The 19,980-nt window shown below is 38.5% G+C and overlaps 1 protein-coding gene across 2 annotated transcripts; it reads left to right on the forward strand.

Moving 5' to 3' along the window:
* The first annotated feature begins 672 nt into the window (after positions 1 to 672).
* On the forward strand, positions 673 to 19,648 carry slc25a51b (solute carrier family 25 member 51b). 2 transcript variants are annotated; one of them, XM_058397539.1, is made up of 2 exons: positions 673 to 800; positions 15,413 to 19,648. In XM_058397539.1, the coding sequence occupies exon 2, from the start codon at positions 15,482 to 15,484 to the stop codon at positions 16,424 to 16,426; it is 945 nt and encodes a 314-aa protein (XP_058253522.1). In that variant the 5' UTR covers positions 673 to 800; positions 15,413 to 15,481; the 3' UTR covers positions 16,427 to 19,648. The 2 variants fall into 2 exon arrangements, with proteins under 2 accessions (XP_058253522.1, XP_058253523.1); XM_058397540.1 differs by having other exon boundaries at positions 722 to 776.
* Positions 19,649 to 19,980: the final 332 nt, after the last annotated feature.

Consider the following 19,980-nt stretch of genomic DNA (forward strand, 5'->3'; position numbering starts at 1 on the left):
AAATCAGATCTTGACTGGCCTGCACAGAGTCCTGACCTCAACCTGATAAAACACCTTTGGGATGAATTAGAGCATAGACTGTGAGCCATTCCAAAACTGGGACGTCTGCTTTTACATGCACATGAATTTAATATGGATTTAATATGACTTTGCAGCTATAACAGCTTCAAGTCTTCTGAGAAGGCTTTCCACAAGGTTTAGGAGTGTGCTGATGGGAATTTTTGACCATTCCTCTAGAAGCACGTTTGTGAGGTCAGGCACTGATGTTAGATGAGAAGGTCTGGCTCGCAGTCTCTGCTCTAATTCATCCCAAAGGTGTTCTATCAGGTGGAGGTCAGGACTCTGTAAAGGTCCTCCACACCAAACTCACTCATCCATGCCTCTATGGACCTTGCTTTGTGCCCTGGTGTGCAGTCATGTTGGAACAGGAAGGGGTCATCCCCAAACCGTTCCCACAAAGTTGGGAGCATGAAATTGTCTAAAATGTCTAGGTATGTTGAAGCATTAAGAGTTCCTTTCACTGGAACTAAGGGTCCACAAACAACCCCTGAAAAACAACACCAGAATTCAATGATTTGGAGGGTTGTCCCAAAACTTTTGGCAACAGGGTGTAGATATAGAGGTATAAATGAGGGCCATAAACAGAGTGTAATTAGCACCAGTGTCCGCTAGGTGGCAGTAACAGCGCCTTCTGTGTAAAGTTGTATGTATAAAAGAAGAAGAAGTCGCAGTGCGATCTGTCAAGCGATGGTTTTTCCTGGGTCACTCCCTCCAAGGTGTGTGTGCTCTTGTCAGTCAAGGTAAAGAATCGCTTCTGCTGTACATACTGTTTATGTGTTAAAGGATCAAAAGTAGCATTTTAAACGTCATGTTTAAAAGGACACAGACAAACCCTGACACGTCCCAGGCCTGCATATGCAGCTTGTCGTAGGGTTACACCGCTAGCTCGTTAGCTAACTAGCATCTCAGCTGCCAGATCTGCAGTGATCTTTGTTTAAGGACGTGTGTTCGGTTACTAAATCAAGAGGACTAGCTGTTATTTACTCCTGTGTAATATATATATTTCCTGTGCAAATGGATTTGTTAGCTAAGTTTCCCGATTGTTGTTTTAACTTGGTGTGATCTGAGTCATCCGATCTGTCGGTCTGATTTGATTATAAGATTAACGAGTAACTAAATCTTATAAGGAGCTTGTACACCGCTCTCTTGATGCGCCGACATCTTCCCCTGATTCACAATCTGGTGACAATCTGGAGGTGAGATCAAATGCTTAGCAATGTTCTGCTGGCTAACTATATGATCTGAGAGAAGGACACGCCCCATCTACACTCCATTACACTCCATTACAGGCAATACTCTATAATACTATATAATACACTGCACTACACTCCATTACACTCCACTACAGGCAATACTCTATAATACTGTACAATACAATACAATACATTACACTCCACTACAGGCAATAAACTACAATACCACACAATACACTGCACTACACTACACTACAATACACTCCACTACAATACCACACAATACACTGCACTACACTACAATACACTCCACTACAATACCACACAATACACTGCACTACACTACACTACACTACAATACACTCCACTACAATACCACACAATACACTGCACTACACTACACTACACTACAATACACTCCACTACAATACCACACAATACACTGCACTACACTACACTACAATACACTCCACTACAATACCACACAATACACTGCACTGCACTACACTACACTACACTACAATACACTCCACTACAGGCAATACACTACAATACCACACAATACACTGCAATACACTCCACTACAGGCAATACACTACAATACCACACAATACACTGCACTACACTACACTACACTACACTACACTACAATACACTCCACTACAGGCAATACACTACAATACCACACAATACACTGCAATACACTCCACTACAGGCAATACACTACAATACCACACAATACACTGCACTACACTACACTACAATACACTCCACTACAGGCAATACACTACAATACCACACAATACACTGCACTGCACTACACTACACTACACTACAATACACTCCACTACAGGCAATACACTACAATACCACACAATACACTGCAATACACTCCACTACAGGCAATACACTACAATACCACACAATACACTGCAATACACTCCACTACAGGCAATACACTACAATACCACACAATACACTGCACTGCACTACACTACACTACACTACACTACAATACACTCCACTACAGGCAATACACTACAATACCACACAATACACTGCAATACACTCCACTACAGGCAATACACTACAATACCACACAATACACTGCACTACACTACACTACAATACACTCCACTACAGGCAATACACTACAATACCACACAATACACTGCACTGCACTACACTACACTACAATACTATACAATACACTACAATACAATCCACTACAGGCAATACACTACAATACTATACAATACACTCAACTACAGGCAATACACTACAATACTATACAATACACTGCACTACACTACACTACAATACTATACAATACACTACAATCCACTCCACTACAGGCAATACACTACAATCCACTCCACTACAGGCAATACACTACAATACAATCCACTCCACTACAGGCAATACACTACAATACTATACAATACAATACAATCCACTCCACTACAGGCAATACACTACAATACCACACAATACACTGCACTACACTACACTACAATACTATACAATACACTACAATACAATCCACTACAGGCAATACACTACAATACTATACAATACACTCAACTACAGGCAATACACTACAATACTATACAATACACTACAATCCACTCCACTACAGGCAATACACTACAATCCACTCCACTACAGGCAATACACTACAATACAATCCGCTCCACTACAGGCAATACACTACAATACTATACAATACACTACAATCCACTCCACTACAGGCAATACACTACAATACAATCCGCTCCACTACAGGCAATACACTACAATACTATACAATACAATACAATCCACTCCACTACAGGCAATACACTACAATACACTACAATACTATACAATACAATACAATCCACTCCACTACAGGCAATACACTACAATACTATACAATACAATACAATCCACTACAGGCAATACACTACAATACACTACAATACTATACAATACACTACAATACACTCAACTACAGGCAATACACTACAATCCACTCCACTACAGGCAATACACTACAATACAATCCACTCCACTACAGGCAATACACTACAATACTATACAATACACTACAATCCACTCCACTACAGGCAATACACTACAATACAATCCACTACAGGCAATACACTACAATACTATACAATACACTCAACTACAGGCAATCCACTCCACTACAGGCAATACACTACAATACTATACAATACACTACAATACAATCCACTACAGGCAATACACTACAATACACTACAATACTATACAATACACTATAATACACTCCACTACAGGCAATACACTACAATACAATCCACTCCACTACAGGCAATACACTACAATACAATCCACTCCACTACAGGCAATACACTACAATACTATACAATCCACTCCACTACAGGCAATACACTACAATACACTCAACTACAGGCAATACACTACAATACAATACAATCCACTCCACTACAGGCAATACACTACAATACACTCAACTACAGGCAATACACTACAATACAATACAATCCACTCCACTACAGGCAATACACTACAATACTATACAATACACTACAATACACTCAACTACAGGCAATACACTACAATACAATACAATACAATCCACTCCACTACAGGCAATACACTACAATACAATACAATCCACTCCACTACAGGCAATACACTACAATACTATACAATACACTACAATCCACTCCACTACAGGCAATACACTACAATACTATACAATACACTACAATCCACTCCACTACAGGCAATACACTACAATACTATACAATACACTCAACTACAGGCAATACACTACAATACTATACAATACACTACAATCCACTCCACTACAGGCAATACACTACAATACTATACAATACAATACACTACAATCCACTCCACTACAGGCAATACACTACAATACTATACAATACACTCAACTACAGGCAATACACTACAATACTATACAATCCACTCCACTACAGGCAATACACTACAATACTATACAATACACTCAACTACAGGCAATACACTACAATACTATACAATACAATACAATCCACTCCACTACAGGCAATACACTACAATACTATACAATACACTACAATACACTCAACTACAGGCAATACACTACAATACTATACAATCCACTCCACTACAGGCAATACACTACAATACTATACAATACACTCAACTACAGGCAATACACTACAATACTATACAATACACTACAATACAATACACTACAATACACTCAACTACAGGCAATACACTACAATACTATACAATACAATACAATCCACTCCACTACAGGCAATACACTACAATACTATACAATACACTACAATACACTCAACTACAGGCAATACACTACAATACTATACAATCCACTCCACTACAGGCAATACACTACAATACACTACAATACAATACACTACAATACACTCAACTACAGGCAATACACTACAATACTATACAATACACTACAATACACTCAACTACAGGCAATACACTACAATACAATACAATCCACTCCACTACAGGCAATACACTACAATACTATACAATACACTCAACTACAGGCAATACACTACAATGCAATACACTACAATACAATCCACTACAGGCAATACACTACAATACTATACAATACACTACAATACAATCCACTACAGGCAATACACTACAATACACTCAACTACAGGCAATACAATACAATCCACTCCACTACAGGCAATACACTACAATACTATACAATACACTACAATCCACTCCACTACAGGCAATACACTACAATCCACTCCACTACAGGCAATACACTACAATACAATCCACTCCACTACAGGCAATACACTACAATACAATCCACTACAGGCAATACACTACAATACTATACAATACACTCAATTACAGGCAATACACTACAATACAATCCACTACAGGCAATACACTACAATACTATACAATACACTACAATACACTCAACTACAGGCAATACACTACAATACAATCCACTACAGGCAATACACTACAATACTATACAATACACTACAATACACTCAACTACAGGCAATACACTACACTACAATACAATCCACTCCACTACAGGCAATACACTACAATACTATACAATACACTACAATACACTCAACTACAGGCAATACACTACACTACAATACAATCCACTCCACTACAGGCAATACACTACAATCCACTCCACTACAGGCAATACACTACAATACTATACAATCCACTCCACTACAGGCAATACACTACAATCCACTCCACTACAGGCAATACACTACAATACTATACAATACACTACAATACACTCAACTACAGGCAATACACTACAATACAATCCACTACAGGCAATACACTACAATACTATACAATACACTACAATACACTCAACTACAGGCAATACACTACAATACTATACAATCCACTCCACTACAGGCAATACACTACAATACAATCCACTCCACTACAGGCAATACACTACAATACTATACAATACACTACAATACACTCAACTACAGGCAATACACTACAATACTATACAATACACTCAACTACAGGCAATACACTACAATACAATCCACTCCACTACAGGCAATACACTACAATACTATACAATACACTACAATACAATCCACTACAGGCAATACACTACAATACACTACAATACTATACAATACACTATAATACACTCCACTACAGGCAATACACTACAATACAATCCACTCCACTACAGGCAATACACTACAATACAATCCACTCCACTACAGGCAATACACTACAATACACTCAACTACAGGCAATACACTACAATACAATACAATCCACTCCACTACAGGCAATACACTACAATACACTCAACTACAGGCAATACACTACAATACAATACAATCCACTCCACTACAGGCAATACACTACAATACACTCAACTACAGGCAATACACTACAATACAATACAATACACTCAACTACAGGCAATACACTACAATACAATCCACTCCACTACAGGCAATACACTACAATACTATACAATACACTACAATACAATCCACTACAGGCAATACACTACAATACACTACAATACTATACAATACACTATAATCCACTCCACTACAGGCAATACACTACAATACAATCCACTCCACTACAGGCAATACACTACAATACACTCAACTACAGGCAATACACTACAATACAATACAATCCACTCCACTACAGGCAATACACTACAATACACTCAACTACAGGCAATACACTACAATACAATACAATACACTCAACTACAGGCAATACACTACAATACAATCCACTCCACTACAGGCAATACACTACAATACTATACAATACACTACAATACAATCCACTACAGGCAATACACTACAATACACTACAATACTATACAATACACTATAATACACTCCACTACAGGCAATACACTACAATACAATCCACTCCACTACAGGCAATACACTACAATACAATCCACTCCACTACAGGCAATACACTACAATACACTCAACTACAGGCAATACACTACAATACAATACAATCCACTCCACTACAGGCAATACACTACAATACAATCCACTACAGGCAATACACTACAATACTATACAATACACTCAATTACAGGCAATACACTACAATACAATCCACTACAGGCAATACACTACAATACTATACAATCCACTCCACTACAGGCAATACACTACAATACTATACAATACACTACAATACACTCAACTACAGGCAATACACTACAATACAATCCACTACAGGCAATACACTACAATACTATACAATACACTACAATGCACTCAACTACAGGCAATACACTACAATGCACTCCACTACAGGCAATACACTACAATCCACTCCACTACAGGCAATACACTACAATCCACTCCACTACAGGCAATACACTACAATCCACTCCACTACAGGCAATACACTACAATCCACTCCACTACAGGCAATACACTACAATACAATCCACTACAGGCAATACACTACAATACACTCAACTACAGGCAATACACTACAATACTATACAATACACTCAACTACAGGCAATACACTACAATACAATCCACTACAGGCAATACACTACAATACACTCAACTACAGGCAATACACTACAATACTATACAATACACTCAACTACAGGCAATACACTACAATACAATACACTCAACTACAGGCAATACACTACAATACAATACACTCAACTACAGGCAATACACTACAATACAATCCACTCCACTACAGGCAATACACTACAATCCACTCCACTACAGGCAATACACTACAATACACTCAACTACAGGCAATACACTACAATACAATCCACTCCACTACAGGCAATACACTCCACTCCAATACACTCCACTCCAATCCACTCCACTCCACTACAGGCAATACACTACAGGAGACTAATTTTTTAAACAGATATCAAAATGACTATTTTCCAGTTGACTGTTCATTTTCCTACATCATATTTTCTATTGGAATATTTCCAAAAAATGTACTTTTCTTTATTCAAATGTGATATCATCCACAAAATTAATAATACAAAAAAATCAACTTGGTGTATTTTAGACATTAAATGTTTTTTCACAACACAGAGGTGGACATGTGTGTGGAGTTTACTTGTTTTCCTTGTGCAGTTGTAGTAGTAATAATAATAATAATAATAATAATAATAATAATAATAATAATAATAATAAAAAACCTTGTGTTTAATACACTGATCAGGCATAACATTATGACCGCCTACCTAATATGGTGTTGGTCCCCCTTTTGCTGCCAAAACAGCCCTGACCCATCATGCACTGTGTATTAAAGTATATACCTTTCTGTCAGAACCAGCATTAACTTCAGCAATTTGAGCAACAGCAGCTCGTCTGTTGGATCGGATCACACGGGCCAGCCTTCGCTCCCCAGTTGCATCAAGGCCACCCATGACCCAGTCGCCGGTTCACCACTGTTCCTTCCTTGGAACACTTTTGATAGAAACTGACCACTGCAGACCGGGAACACCCCACAAGAGCTGCAGTTTTGGAGATGCTCTGATCCAGTCATCTAGCCATCACAATTTGGCCCTTGTGAACCTCGCTCAAATCCTTACTCTTGCCAATTTTTCCTGCTTCTAACACACCAACTTTGGGGACAAAATGTTCACTTGCTGTCTAATATATCCCACCCACTAACAGGTGCCATGATGAGGAGATAATCAGTGTTATTCACTTCACCTCTCAGTAGTCATAATGTTATGCCTGATCGGTGTATATCCAACATGATGTGTTTGTGAAATGGACAGAACTTTAACCCTTCTTTGGAGTTGAAGTTTCAGGTAATACACACAGAGTAGAGAAAAGCAGTGAAAAGATATTTATTATTAATACATTTTAAGAAGACTTGCTACAAAAACACCTAGAGTGGATTTACCTGTGATTGAACAACAGGAAGATGTCATTAAAGTGACTCATCTATGAGTCAGGTGAAAATTTATTGTTAGCAGTCTGTTTACTGCATGATTGCATGGCATGGGTGTGTTGTTTGTGGATGTTGGGAATATTATGGCTGTATGATACAGCTTAATCAACAAGAACACCTTACTGGTACTTGGGTTATGAAATGCACTTCCTTATAAGATCTTACACGATTCAATCCACTAGCTGAGGAGTGTTCACTAGTTGCTCATGCCTTTGTATGTGTGTAATAATTAATAATTCAATAGACGATTGTTTCCTCAAGCAAGAAGGAAGACAGCCCAAGGATATGACCCGTAGTGGTCTTTAGCTGCAGCTGTCTCCGCCACATTCTGTCCTCTCTATTTTTGACAGACGCTGCCGCACGTGCACAGCTTCATAATTCCACTCATTTCCATAAGTTTGCATGCTGTTAAAGGTGTGTGTACAGGCAACAGGTTTCTCATGTTAAAGGTGAGATTTGCTTTTTTACAGTCTAACAGGACTTCTAATAGAGTACTCTAGTGCTCAGTCTTCGATATTGACTTGATGTGCATTTAATATCTTAATAGCTGATAGCAATGGTTTTGCTTCTGCCTACTCCTCTCATGATCTTTGAATGGAAATGTTTCCTGTAGATATCTACAAAAAATATCCAAGTTGCCTTGTATTTATTTGTTAATTTGTTTGCTCTATCCTGGATGAGGCCTCAATAGAATCCAGAACCTATTACAGGGACACTGTGTGTTCACAAGTGGATGGGATGCTTTCCATCACAGCAGGCCATACACTCACACATTTGCACACTCATTCATAGTTACTGTCCAATAGATCACCAGTCCACCTACTGACCAGTTTTTGAGAGGTGGGAAGAAACTAAAGAGTTTGTAGAACAACCAAACATACACAGGAAATGATACAGAACTCAGCACACAAGTAACTTGAGCTCAGGATTGAACTGGAGACCCTGGTGCTGTGAGGCAGCTGTGAGGTTTTACTACTGTAGTAGGTTTTATGGAAGTTGGAACACAGTTGTCTCGAATCTCATTGTATGTTGCAGCATTACAATTTCCAGTGAAGGGGAAGGGGTCATCCCCAAACTGTTCCCATGAAGCTGAGAGCATGAAATGGTCCAAAATGTCTTAAGCATTAAGAGTTCCTTTCACTGGAACTAAGGGGTCAAGCCCAACCCCTGAAAAGCAACACCTGAATTCAATGGTTTGGAGGGGTGTCCCAAAACTTTTGGCAATATAGTGTATAAGATGAGCTTATTAACGAAGGTTTTTGTGAGTGGACTTTTTGAAGGCAGTTTTAAGTTTAGCAGTCTGCATGTACTCATATAGAGAGGCCTTCAGGCACTCTAACACAAGAGGGAGAGCCCATGTTTAGCTATTGAGGGCAAGTAGGGATTGTAATAAGCTACAGGATGCTATCTATGATGCTATGCTGTGCTGCAGTATTTGCCATATAAACCTTTAGCAAAGATAGACACTCAGCCAGACAGTATACATCTCTGTATGTGACGTTTGGGGTCTAACTAGAGATTAATGATACACTTCTGAAAATCTTAGTTCCAGCAACCCCAAGGAATTCACCACTGTAGCCCCAAGTCACATTCTGAACAGGAGCTAGTATATCACACAGTGAGGGGATGGCACACATTCTCAACTCCTCAATCTCGCATCAAGGAAATGTGTTGCAGCATATTTTCTTCACTGAGTCCACTATGATTCCAAGCCCCTCACGTGACTGGGAAAATATTTTAAAGAGCCTTGCTTCATGGTTGGGTTACACAGGAGCTGACAGTCCAGTTGATCCAATTACCTGATGCTTCAGTAGCATTAAGGAAAATAACCCTCAATAGCATTTGGGTTCTGGGATGATGGAAATGTAAAGATGAATCATGTGGTTCCATTAACATTAACCAGTCATGTGCTTGCAAGGCATGAAATATATATCTTGTACCATTAGTATTGGAAGAGAAAAAGCTTTTGGGGGGAAAATTTATTCTTGTCAAGTTTACAGACAGAATCCAGGATCCTTCTTTCAAACAAAAATATGATAAACATATGATGATATTCTTGACAGTTACCCTGTTTACTGCATGGTGAGTGATGGTTTTGATTGATAGCCAACTAATTAATGGACTCCGAGATCAGAAGAGTCTAAAGCCAGTTTTAGAGAGAAGGATACACGTAGCTCTGACTGCCATCACAAGCTGTTCTGCAGAGAAGCTTCATTAGGTGTAGCTGAGGAAATCCTGATGTGTATAAGATGTTTAAGATCTTAATAGTATGTGTGTAATTTTGACCTGTTTGAGTGGAATAATATTTCATAAATGTAACAAATTTCTTGGTGTGGCATGCATTTGACAGGAATAATATCCAGAAATAATGAACAGATGTATATTAATCCCACAGCAACATCTTTGCTGAACGTCACCTAAATAACATTTACACATTCTGACATATGTTAAGACTTTTTAGGGGTGAAAATCTAATTGGCACTAGCTATTTGAATACTTACTGTATGCACAACCCTATTACATAGTTAGTTGTTATTATTATTATTATTATTATTATTATTATTATTATTATTATTATTATTATTATTATTATTACTACAGTCCATTATTCTATGCCAGGGGTGTTTAGTCTAATAAGCAAAGCACTGGTGTTGGTTCAGGTTTTCATTTCAGTCAACCAGAAACCACCCCTGATTCCACCAGTTGATCTTGGTTGGAATGAAAACCCACACCAGCCCTTTCTGATAAGATTGTACACCCCTGTTTTTATGAGTTACATTTCCATTAAATTATAGCACCGGAGCTCTCAAACCCTTCACTGCGGGCAGTCAAGTTACACGGCGTAATCAGAAAAGCAGCTGCCGCAAGACCTAAAACTGAAATTATTGACCTTTCACAGAGCTGGAGAAGGGTATAAAAAGATATCTGTTCAGGGATACCATTACCAGCAGTGAAAAACGACACCACCAAAGAGCGGAACCAAAAAAAAAAACAGTGAAACTGGAAAAAAGGCAAAGAGCACGAGACTAGGGTGGAAAAAAAACTTTGGCAAGTAGAATATAAATATACATATTCGTATAACATTTTTAAATATATAATGGAAGAAGCCAAATGTGCAATTAAAAAAAAAAAAAAGTTCAGAAGGCTTTTAATACAAATTCAGTTTGTAACCATTGCGTTAGACGTGAGTCAGGAAAAGTCTGGTTACTTTCCTCATCCCTGTCTGGACTGTAGAGTCACCCTGGAGTTATGTAACCACTCTTATCACCAAAGTTGGAGCAAGCCTATGTATTTTAAACAGGTGCTGCCAGACCTGGTCTCTCCATTGTACACAAAGTGAACCTCATGTTGGTTAAGCGTTATTTGCTTCTTTTTTTTTCTTTTTTTTTTATTGTGCACTCAAGGACAGTTGCACAGATACAGGTGTTCAGTCTGTTTGATCAATTGTGAAAGCCCATTTTGGAGCCAGGTACAAGTTCAAAAAAAAAAAGTGATTCGACATTTGCCGTAACAGTGCAATCCATGATGACTCTCTACTACTTCAGAGTTGAAGTGGAGTTCTATTCGGTAGAGAAAGCCCTAATGCGCTCTGCAGAGGAGACTGCAATATGAGATTATAAAATATAAGAAGATTGAGATTAAATTTCACCCCGTGATAACCGTCCACAAAGTAAAGAATTTTTTTTTTTTTTATTAATGAAATTACGTGACCCATTTCCTACATTACCCACAATGCCATTTGTTTACCAGCTGTTAATGGTGCTGATGGGAATGACCCCTTTCCTCATTTCTATCTAAAGAGACCAGCACAGCAGTGCTGTCCAGATGTCCCTTTAGTCTATCCAGATGTCTCGGCTGCTCACCTCCTCATCTGTACACAAACAGATAAGGTTACAAACAGTCAACTTTCACACACGTTTTTCATCTTGTAGATCACTAATAGTCCACAGTGAAGTGGTTGTTAACCACACGCCCACCTTTGCTTAACTGTATTGTCCAGTTTTTGTTCTTTATCCTCAATTTGATGTAATATGTTGTTTAACAAAGGTGACTAAGAAGGAAATATTGTTTTTAGGCTTTATAGGCATTATAAATAGGTTATAGAGACTTGAAAGAAATAGAATAAAGTTGCTGAGAGGATAACTAAGGAAATACTGCACCATGTGACATGCATATTAAACTGAAGTCCACATAATAAAGTTGTATGTAAGGCATTTATTGGTTAAAAAAAAAAAAAATTGAAAACATGAGTAAGGCAGATTCAAGATCAGCAAGTCTAGCATACAGTGTTGTTCTGCAGTGTAATGATTTATTACACCAGCATGCAGGAGGACAGGTCACTGTACTGCCACCAACCTTAACCATTTAACCACGTTACACTAAACCGGAATGATTCTTAATACAAATCAAATGCACATACAAAATACACGATTTTTTTTAAATAAAGAGATTATTTTGAAATTAAATATTGTTTATTGCTACTGTTATTCCATTAGAAGGTATGTAAACAAACATTTCAGGTTTAAGGCCATTGCTGCACATGAAACACACAGACCTACATACAGTTCAAGAAATTTCTGGTTAGAAGGTTTCGGAAATTTGACGAGACTGTAAATCTCAGTACACATGCATGGAATTTTAAAGATGGGAATATGTATTGAATATGAGGAATGTGAGGTTTTAATTTTGATTAGAATTTTGCTGTTGTATGTGTCCCCTATGTTTCAGAGTAGATGTTCTTTAAATAAACTTGAGTTAAAATAAAGGCATGTAGCATTTTATTGTTGTTTACATACAGCAGTGGTGAAATATGAAATCGCACAGTCAGTCCATAATTTTGAAGGAAATGAATAACACAACCTCCAGCATCACACAACCCATCACTTCTACCCCAAAAAAGCCCTTACAAGGCCTGTCACTTTTGCGTTCGAACGAATTGCGTCACACTTGAAATATTTTATATATATATATATAAATATTATATATAATACCCCGCCTCAAAAATGCCACTGCAAAACAAACATTTTTTCAGTATTTTATTAACGCTCTGTATAACATCAAACTTGTAGGCTTATAATTTAATAAGTCTGCTAGACTGTACAATAGCCCTGTGATGAAAACACCTTCCTAAATTGAACACGTAAAGTTACAGACAGCAGGAAGGAGAGCCTCCATCTGAACCAAAAAATCAAAATCAGCAAATAAAGTGGCAGCAGCTTTTATAACAAATGGACTGCATCAGGGTCTACGCATCCCAGATCACAGTTCAATTTTTACTGCAGAGGCAAATGCTCTGCTTATGGCTTTGAAGTTTGTTGAATCCACATCGCAAAAGAACTACCTAATAATAACGGACTCAAAATCATGTCTCGAAGCACTAGAAAATTTAAAAACGGATCATCCAGTGATTTTGTGGAAGTCCTAATCAAGCTATCATTTTTAGAATCAGAAAATTTTAACATAATCTTCTGTTGGATACCTGGACACTCAGGAATCCCAGGTAATGAGCAAGCAGACAAAACTGCCAAAGAAGCATTAACTAAAATACCATGCAAATGCTGTATACCTTTCATAGATCTGAAACCAATTTTAAATGTATACATCAAAAATAAATGGCAATCAGAATGGAACCAATGTTTAAATAACAAGCTGCATGAAATAAATCCAAACATTGGAACAAAACATACATTTCCTTTTAATAACCGTTGGGATCAAGTCGTATATACAAGATGCAGAATAGGACACTCAAAAGCGACACACCAATTTTTACTATCAAGAGAAAATCCACCACAATGTCCATCATGTAAAACCCTTCTGTCCAAACATATTTTGTTCGAATGTAACACTTTTACCCCTAGAAGAAAACTGTTTTATTCTGTTGACACTTTTTTGAAAGTTTTTAAACAAGTAAACCCATCTTCGGTTTTAAAGTTCCTAAAAAAAAGTTAATCTTAAACATCTTTATAGTTTTAATATTGAATAACAAAAACTGTCTCTCACCATGAATATAGCCATAGAAGCTGGCATGGTGTAAAGAAAGAAAGAACCAAAAAAAAACATTACAGAGAACCAACTCTGATATTGTTAGCTAGAAAAATCAGTTCATCAGTATGATCAGGATCAAGCACAGCTACCTTTTTTATTTACAATAGTACAAGGTTATATACTTGGTGCTGCTCCACTGGTCTGTGTCTCTGCCCCACTTTCTACTGCTTGGGCAGTAGGTCAATCGGTGAGCCTGAAGATTCGTTGTTTCGAAGGTGTTGGACAACTGTTTTTTTACAAAGTTGATCTTTGATCATAACTTTGCCATCTACTCAAAATACTTCCACACACAGCTTTTTAGATAATTTGGGATCATAATTGTTTGCTTCCATTTTCTTCCATTTAGGGCTCTGAATGCAGATCAGATGCTAAATACCAAAACTTCAAAGCTGTCTATTGTGCTTAGGCATATGGGCAATTTATAGTTTGAATATGAATTTTTGAGTGACAGCTCTAGCTGTATTTGATGTAAAGTTTCAGAGTAGAGGCTGATGGATCTTGCTGAAGGTTGTTCATGTAGATGTTGGGTTCCGTCATGCCAATCTGTGTACCTGATCGTTATTTAATGAGTGTTCTTTCTGTTACAGGTTGCGCTGCGATTGAAGAGCGCTCATATGGATATGGCATCAAATACCAACGAGTAGGGTGATTATCCCATGGGGGTGGTTACCACCATGGCCCCAGACTCCTCCCTACAACCTCAAGCCCTGCCCCCTCCTCAAAGCAAGCCATGCAGTAGTGCCCCTGTCCTTGCACAGGGGTTGGAGGTGGGTCTCGAACCTCGAGGAAAGCACTATGTGTGCGGCTCGGTGGCTGCGTTTACCAACATCATCATTACCTTCCCCATCCAGAAGGTGCTGTTCCGGCAACAGCTGCATGGCCTGCGAGCAACCGAGGCAGTACGTCAGCTTCAAAAAGAAGGCTTACGAACCCTGTACCGTGGTCTGCTGCCTCCGCTGTTGCAGAAGACGGTTACGGTAGCTCTGATGTTTGGCTTATACGAGGACTTTTCCCGGCTGCTTTTACATCATGGTGGGTCTTGCGGCGCTCCTGAAATTTTCACACGCAGCACAGCAGCATTTCTGGCTGGCACAGCTGAGGCAATCCTGACACCTTTTGAGCGCGTGCAGACGCTGCTGCAGGATCACAGGCATGCGGGCCGTTTCCGCAACACGGCACATGCCTTTGGTACACTGCTACGCCAGCATGGAGTGAGCGAGTGCTACCGTGGCCTGATACCTGTGCTGCTGCGCAACGGGCCCAGCAACATGCTCTTCTTCGGACTGCGTGGACCACTCGGGCAAAGTCTACCCGAAGCCCATACCCATGCCGGACACATGTTGAACGACTTTGTATGTGGAGGGCTGCTGGGAGCCGCACTCGGTGTCCTCTTCTACCCGCTCAATGTGGTGAAGTCCAGGGCACAGGCGCAGGTTGGAGGTGCGTTCGTGCCCTGCAGCCAGGTGCTCCTGACAGTGTGGAGGGAGCGGGGCAGGAGTGTGGTGATGCTGTTCCGTGGTGCGACTCTCAACTACCACCGCTCGTTGCTGTCATGGGGCATTATCAACGCAACGTACGAACTGTTGCTGAAAGTCATGTGAGAAGGGAGAGAGGAAAGATGCTTGCTATCCGAGCTGACGGGATTTGTTCTTTGCCATAGCACAGTCTTGAAGCTCAAAGGCACTGCCATTTCCTTTTGTATTCACCTACAGGTTTAACAAGAATATGTTTATGAAAAAGAATGCTAACCCTGTTATGTTTCCTGACACATTCATTCATACTTGTCATATTGTTCTGGAAACAACCACTGCCCTCTTTCACACCCTCATATGGCCTTCGTTGGGAAGTGGCTTATAAGGCTTCGAGATGGGAATCAAGACGAAGTGTTACATGACTGAATAGCATTTGTCTATGGAAAATTTGATGTTATTTCTATTAATCCTAAATAAACTCACCAATTGTTGCCTGGACCATACCACACGCATTTGATTTATCTGTACTTTATTTCACTTATTGTCAGCATTAAAGAAAGACTTTTGGCAAGAATTTAAATTAACAAACACTTTAATTCCAATTTTTTTAATCAGTTTTGTTATGTGTATTAAGCCTTGCAAATTCAGCAGAAAAATAATTTTGCTCATGATTAAGGGAAACTTAGCCAGCAGCTTAACTTTTGTGCAAACTCCATGCCTAAAGTAAACTCTCCTCAAAAGAATTGTTATGAAAGTGTACGAAAAGAAATATACAGACAAAAGTTTGGGCTTTTTTGAAATATCCCATTCCAGATTTCGTCCCCCTGTGCAGCTCTAATAACCACTAATTTTCTGAGAAAGGCTTTCCACTAGATTTTAGAGCTTGGCTCTGGGGGTTTTCTCATTCAGCCACATTAGCTTTAGTCAGGTCAGGCACTGATGTCTGGTGAGGAGGCCTGAGTTGCAGTTGATGCTTCAATTCATCTTAAAGTTGTTCAGTGGGGTTGAGCTCTGTGTAGTTCACTCAAATTTTGTCTTCATAGAGGAAGAACCACATGTATGTGATGATCAAAAATCCACAAACATTTGATCTTGGTGTATGTACCTTTACAGTATAACTTGGTTTACAGTTAATACTAGCACTGTCTGAGTCTTTAATCTACATAGATTTACTCTACAAGTACCTTTAATAAAGCACTTGATATGGATACCTGTTAAGAAGATTAATATATCCTTATTTAATTCTAATTCTGTATTACTTTCTGGGTTTCTGGTAATAAGTTATTAAACTGTAATAAAATATAACCTGGATCTAAGATGCCTTGTTATACACCTAGCTTACAGTCAGTGTTCTCAAGGCAGGTTTCACTAAAAACTCAGGATATGGATACAGGATACAGCAGGCACTGAAGGGTAAAGAACCCATGTGCAAATTGACCTGAACTATTTAAAGGATAACGGCGTCATACGGTATCAGACACTACATATTCAATTCTATTTGAGGAGACTGACAGCAATATGGTTCAAGGCAAGTTTATGAAGATTTGGGCATGCAGGTTGTATGGTCTGAAACTGGTGGCTTTAAGTGTCCCTTATTGGTTAATATTGATGTAACTAAAGACAAATGCATTACTCAGACTGAACATTTAATGTGATTTAAGCAGAGACAAGTACAGAAGTGCACAATTAGTAATTTATTTATTTTGAAGAAGGCGTGCCATGAGTGCGCATGAGGATCCTGGAGAATGTAACAAAAAGTTTAGTGTACTAAAATTTTCCTACATGAGTGAGTGAGTAATTGGATATCAAGGCTGTGTTCACTAACATGAACATACAGCATTTGTTCCTTTAACAGAGCTGGCTTTTTCTACCTCTGGCCACACCCACTATGTGTTACATCACTTTTGATTAGATATAGCCTCAAAACTAAATAATCAACCTTATAACCCAAAACGGATCAGGATTAATCTGAGACAATTTTCCAAATTCTGTTTCCTCAAGAGTAACAGGATATAGTGGCAGAAACACCACAGCATGCACTAAGCTGCATTCTCACTGAGGAGGAAAGGACAGGTGTCCTGTCCTCCTGTCGCTGTCTGATATACTAACATGTCCAAGGTCACATAGCAGTTGTCCACTTGACCTCCTTCCAAGTGCACTAAGGTGGCTGACATTGACAGTGAGTGGCGTTGTTTGTAGTAACAGTAAGCACTCCTTGGTTTGGCGGTGCTGAGAGTGTGGATATTTTTATTGGATGTTTATAATAAATAATAAATTGGGAAAAAATGCGTATTTGTAATGAAGAGCACACTATGTGGTGAAGAAATGGGCTGAATCGGACTTTTGTAGAGATTATGCTGACAAACCGCCATAAAGTGAAGTTGTGTGCCTTCAGTTCGTTGGTGGTATAAACGTCTAACAGAGTTTTGTGTAGACATATCAAACAAAAGCATGTTTAGTATTTTTTTTCTGTCTCATGACGTAGTATTAAATGTTCATTCCCCCAGAACTCTTTTTTTTTTGCATTACAGACAGCAATGTAAAAAAAAAATATATACATATATATATATATACATACATATATATATATATACATACATATATGCACTAAAACTACAAATAAAAAGAAAAAAACATACAACTGACAGAAGAGATAACTATATGATATTAATACAAGGATCTGATTCATTTATTTTCTTTTTATATCTATTGTGTTATGTTGAGCTTTATTGTAAAAAGGATAACCATGTATCTTAAAAAGGCTCGATATTGTCTCCTTCCAACTGAGTTTTTGGTAAAGGTGTGAGATATTACTAGGACGTGGTTAGAATTTGTGAAGAGTTCACAAAGTAATTCTACGTACAGGGATGCTGAGTTTGAGGGTCTCAGCTTACTCATGATTAAGGATTTTTGGTTAAAGGGCAAAGCCAGAAATCATGAATTTAATCAGCTATGAAAGCTGCACAGTGTGAATACTTTATGTATTACTGTGGCTGAATTTCTTGTTGTGCAGTTGTATGCTGGTGGTGTCAGTTATATGAAAGATTTTATATTGTATTCATATTTTTCTTTTGAATAGCAGGTCAGGGAAAAGTGACATTGCAAGTTTTGTCAGTCGATACCGAATTGTGTCTGCAGGCCATTTCACATTGGGAAGCCGCATCAAACTCTATTGAGTGGCTGAGTGTTTAATTTCCTAAAAAAGATATGAACAGATGGAGGAAAATGGGGTGAATAATTTCATTTTCACAGTATGGTTCAAGGTGTCCTTTTGTTTTTTTTTAAAACTTTTTATGATTTTTGTATATGAAAGGAATGCTCGTGATGTTTATTTCTTGAATTAAACCATCATCAACCTCTACACACAGTGCAATGGTGTTTGTGTTGTTCCATAGTGGTTGATAAAATTGTAGGTTTTTCTGACGTAAAAAATTAAACCAAGATAAATCATTTTCGGGGGATTGTGCACACCCATTAACTAATACGTTGTTAAAGCAGCCAAAGTCTTTTTGGTTAAAAGTGATAGAACGTCTTGAATAGGCAATTTTATTCTACTCTTGCAAAAATGATCTATCAAATTGCAAGGGACTCTCCTGTGCACAGCTCTCTTCAAGTCATTGCCCAGGTTTTTAATAAGATTTAGAAATGGACTCTAATGGGACCGTTCCGTATTGTTAATCATC

Source organism: Hemibagrus wyckioides, linkage group LG08, assembly GCF_019097595.1.
Source record: "Hemibagrus wyckioides isolate EC202008001 linkage group LG08, SWU_Hwy_1.0, whole genome shotgun sequence".
Lineage (NCBI taxonomy): Eukaryota > Metazoa > Chordata > Actinopteri > Siluriformes > Bagridae > Hemibagrus > Hemibagrus wyckioides.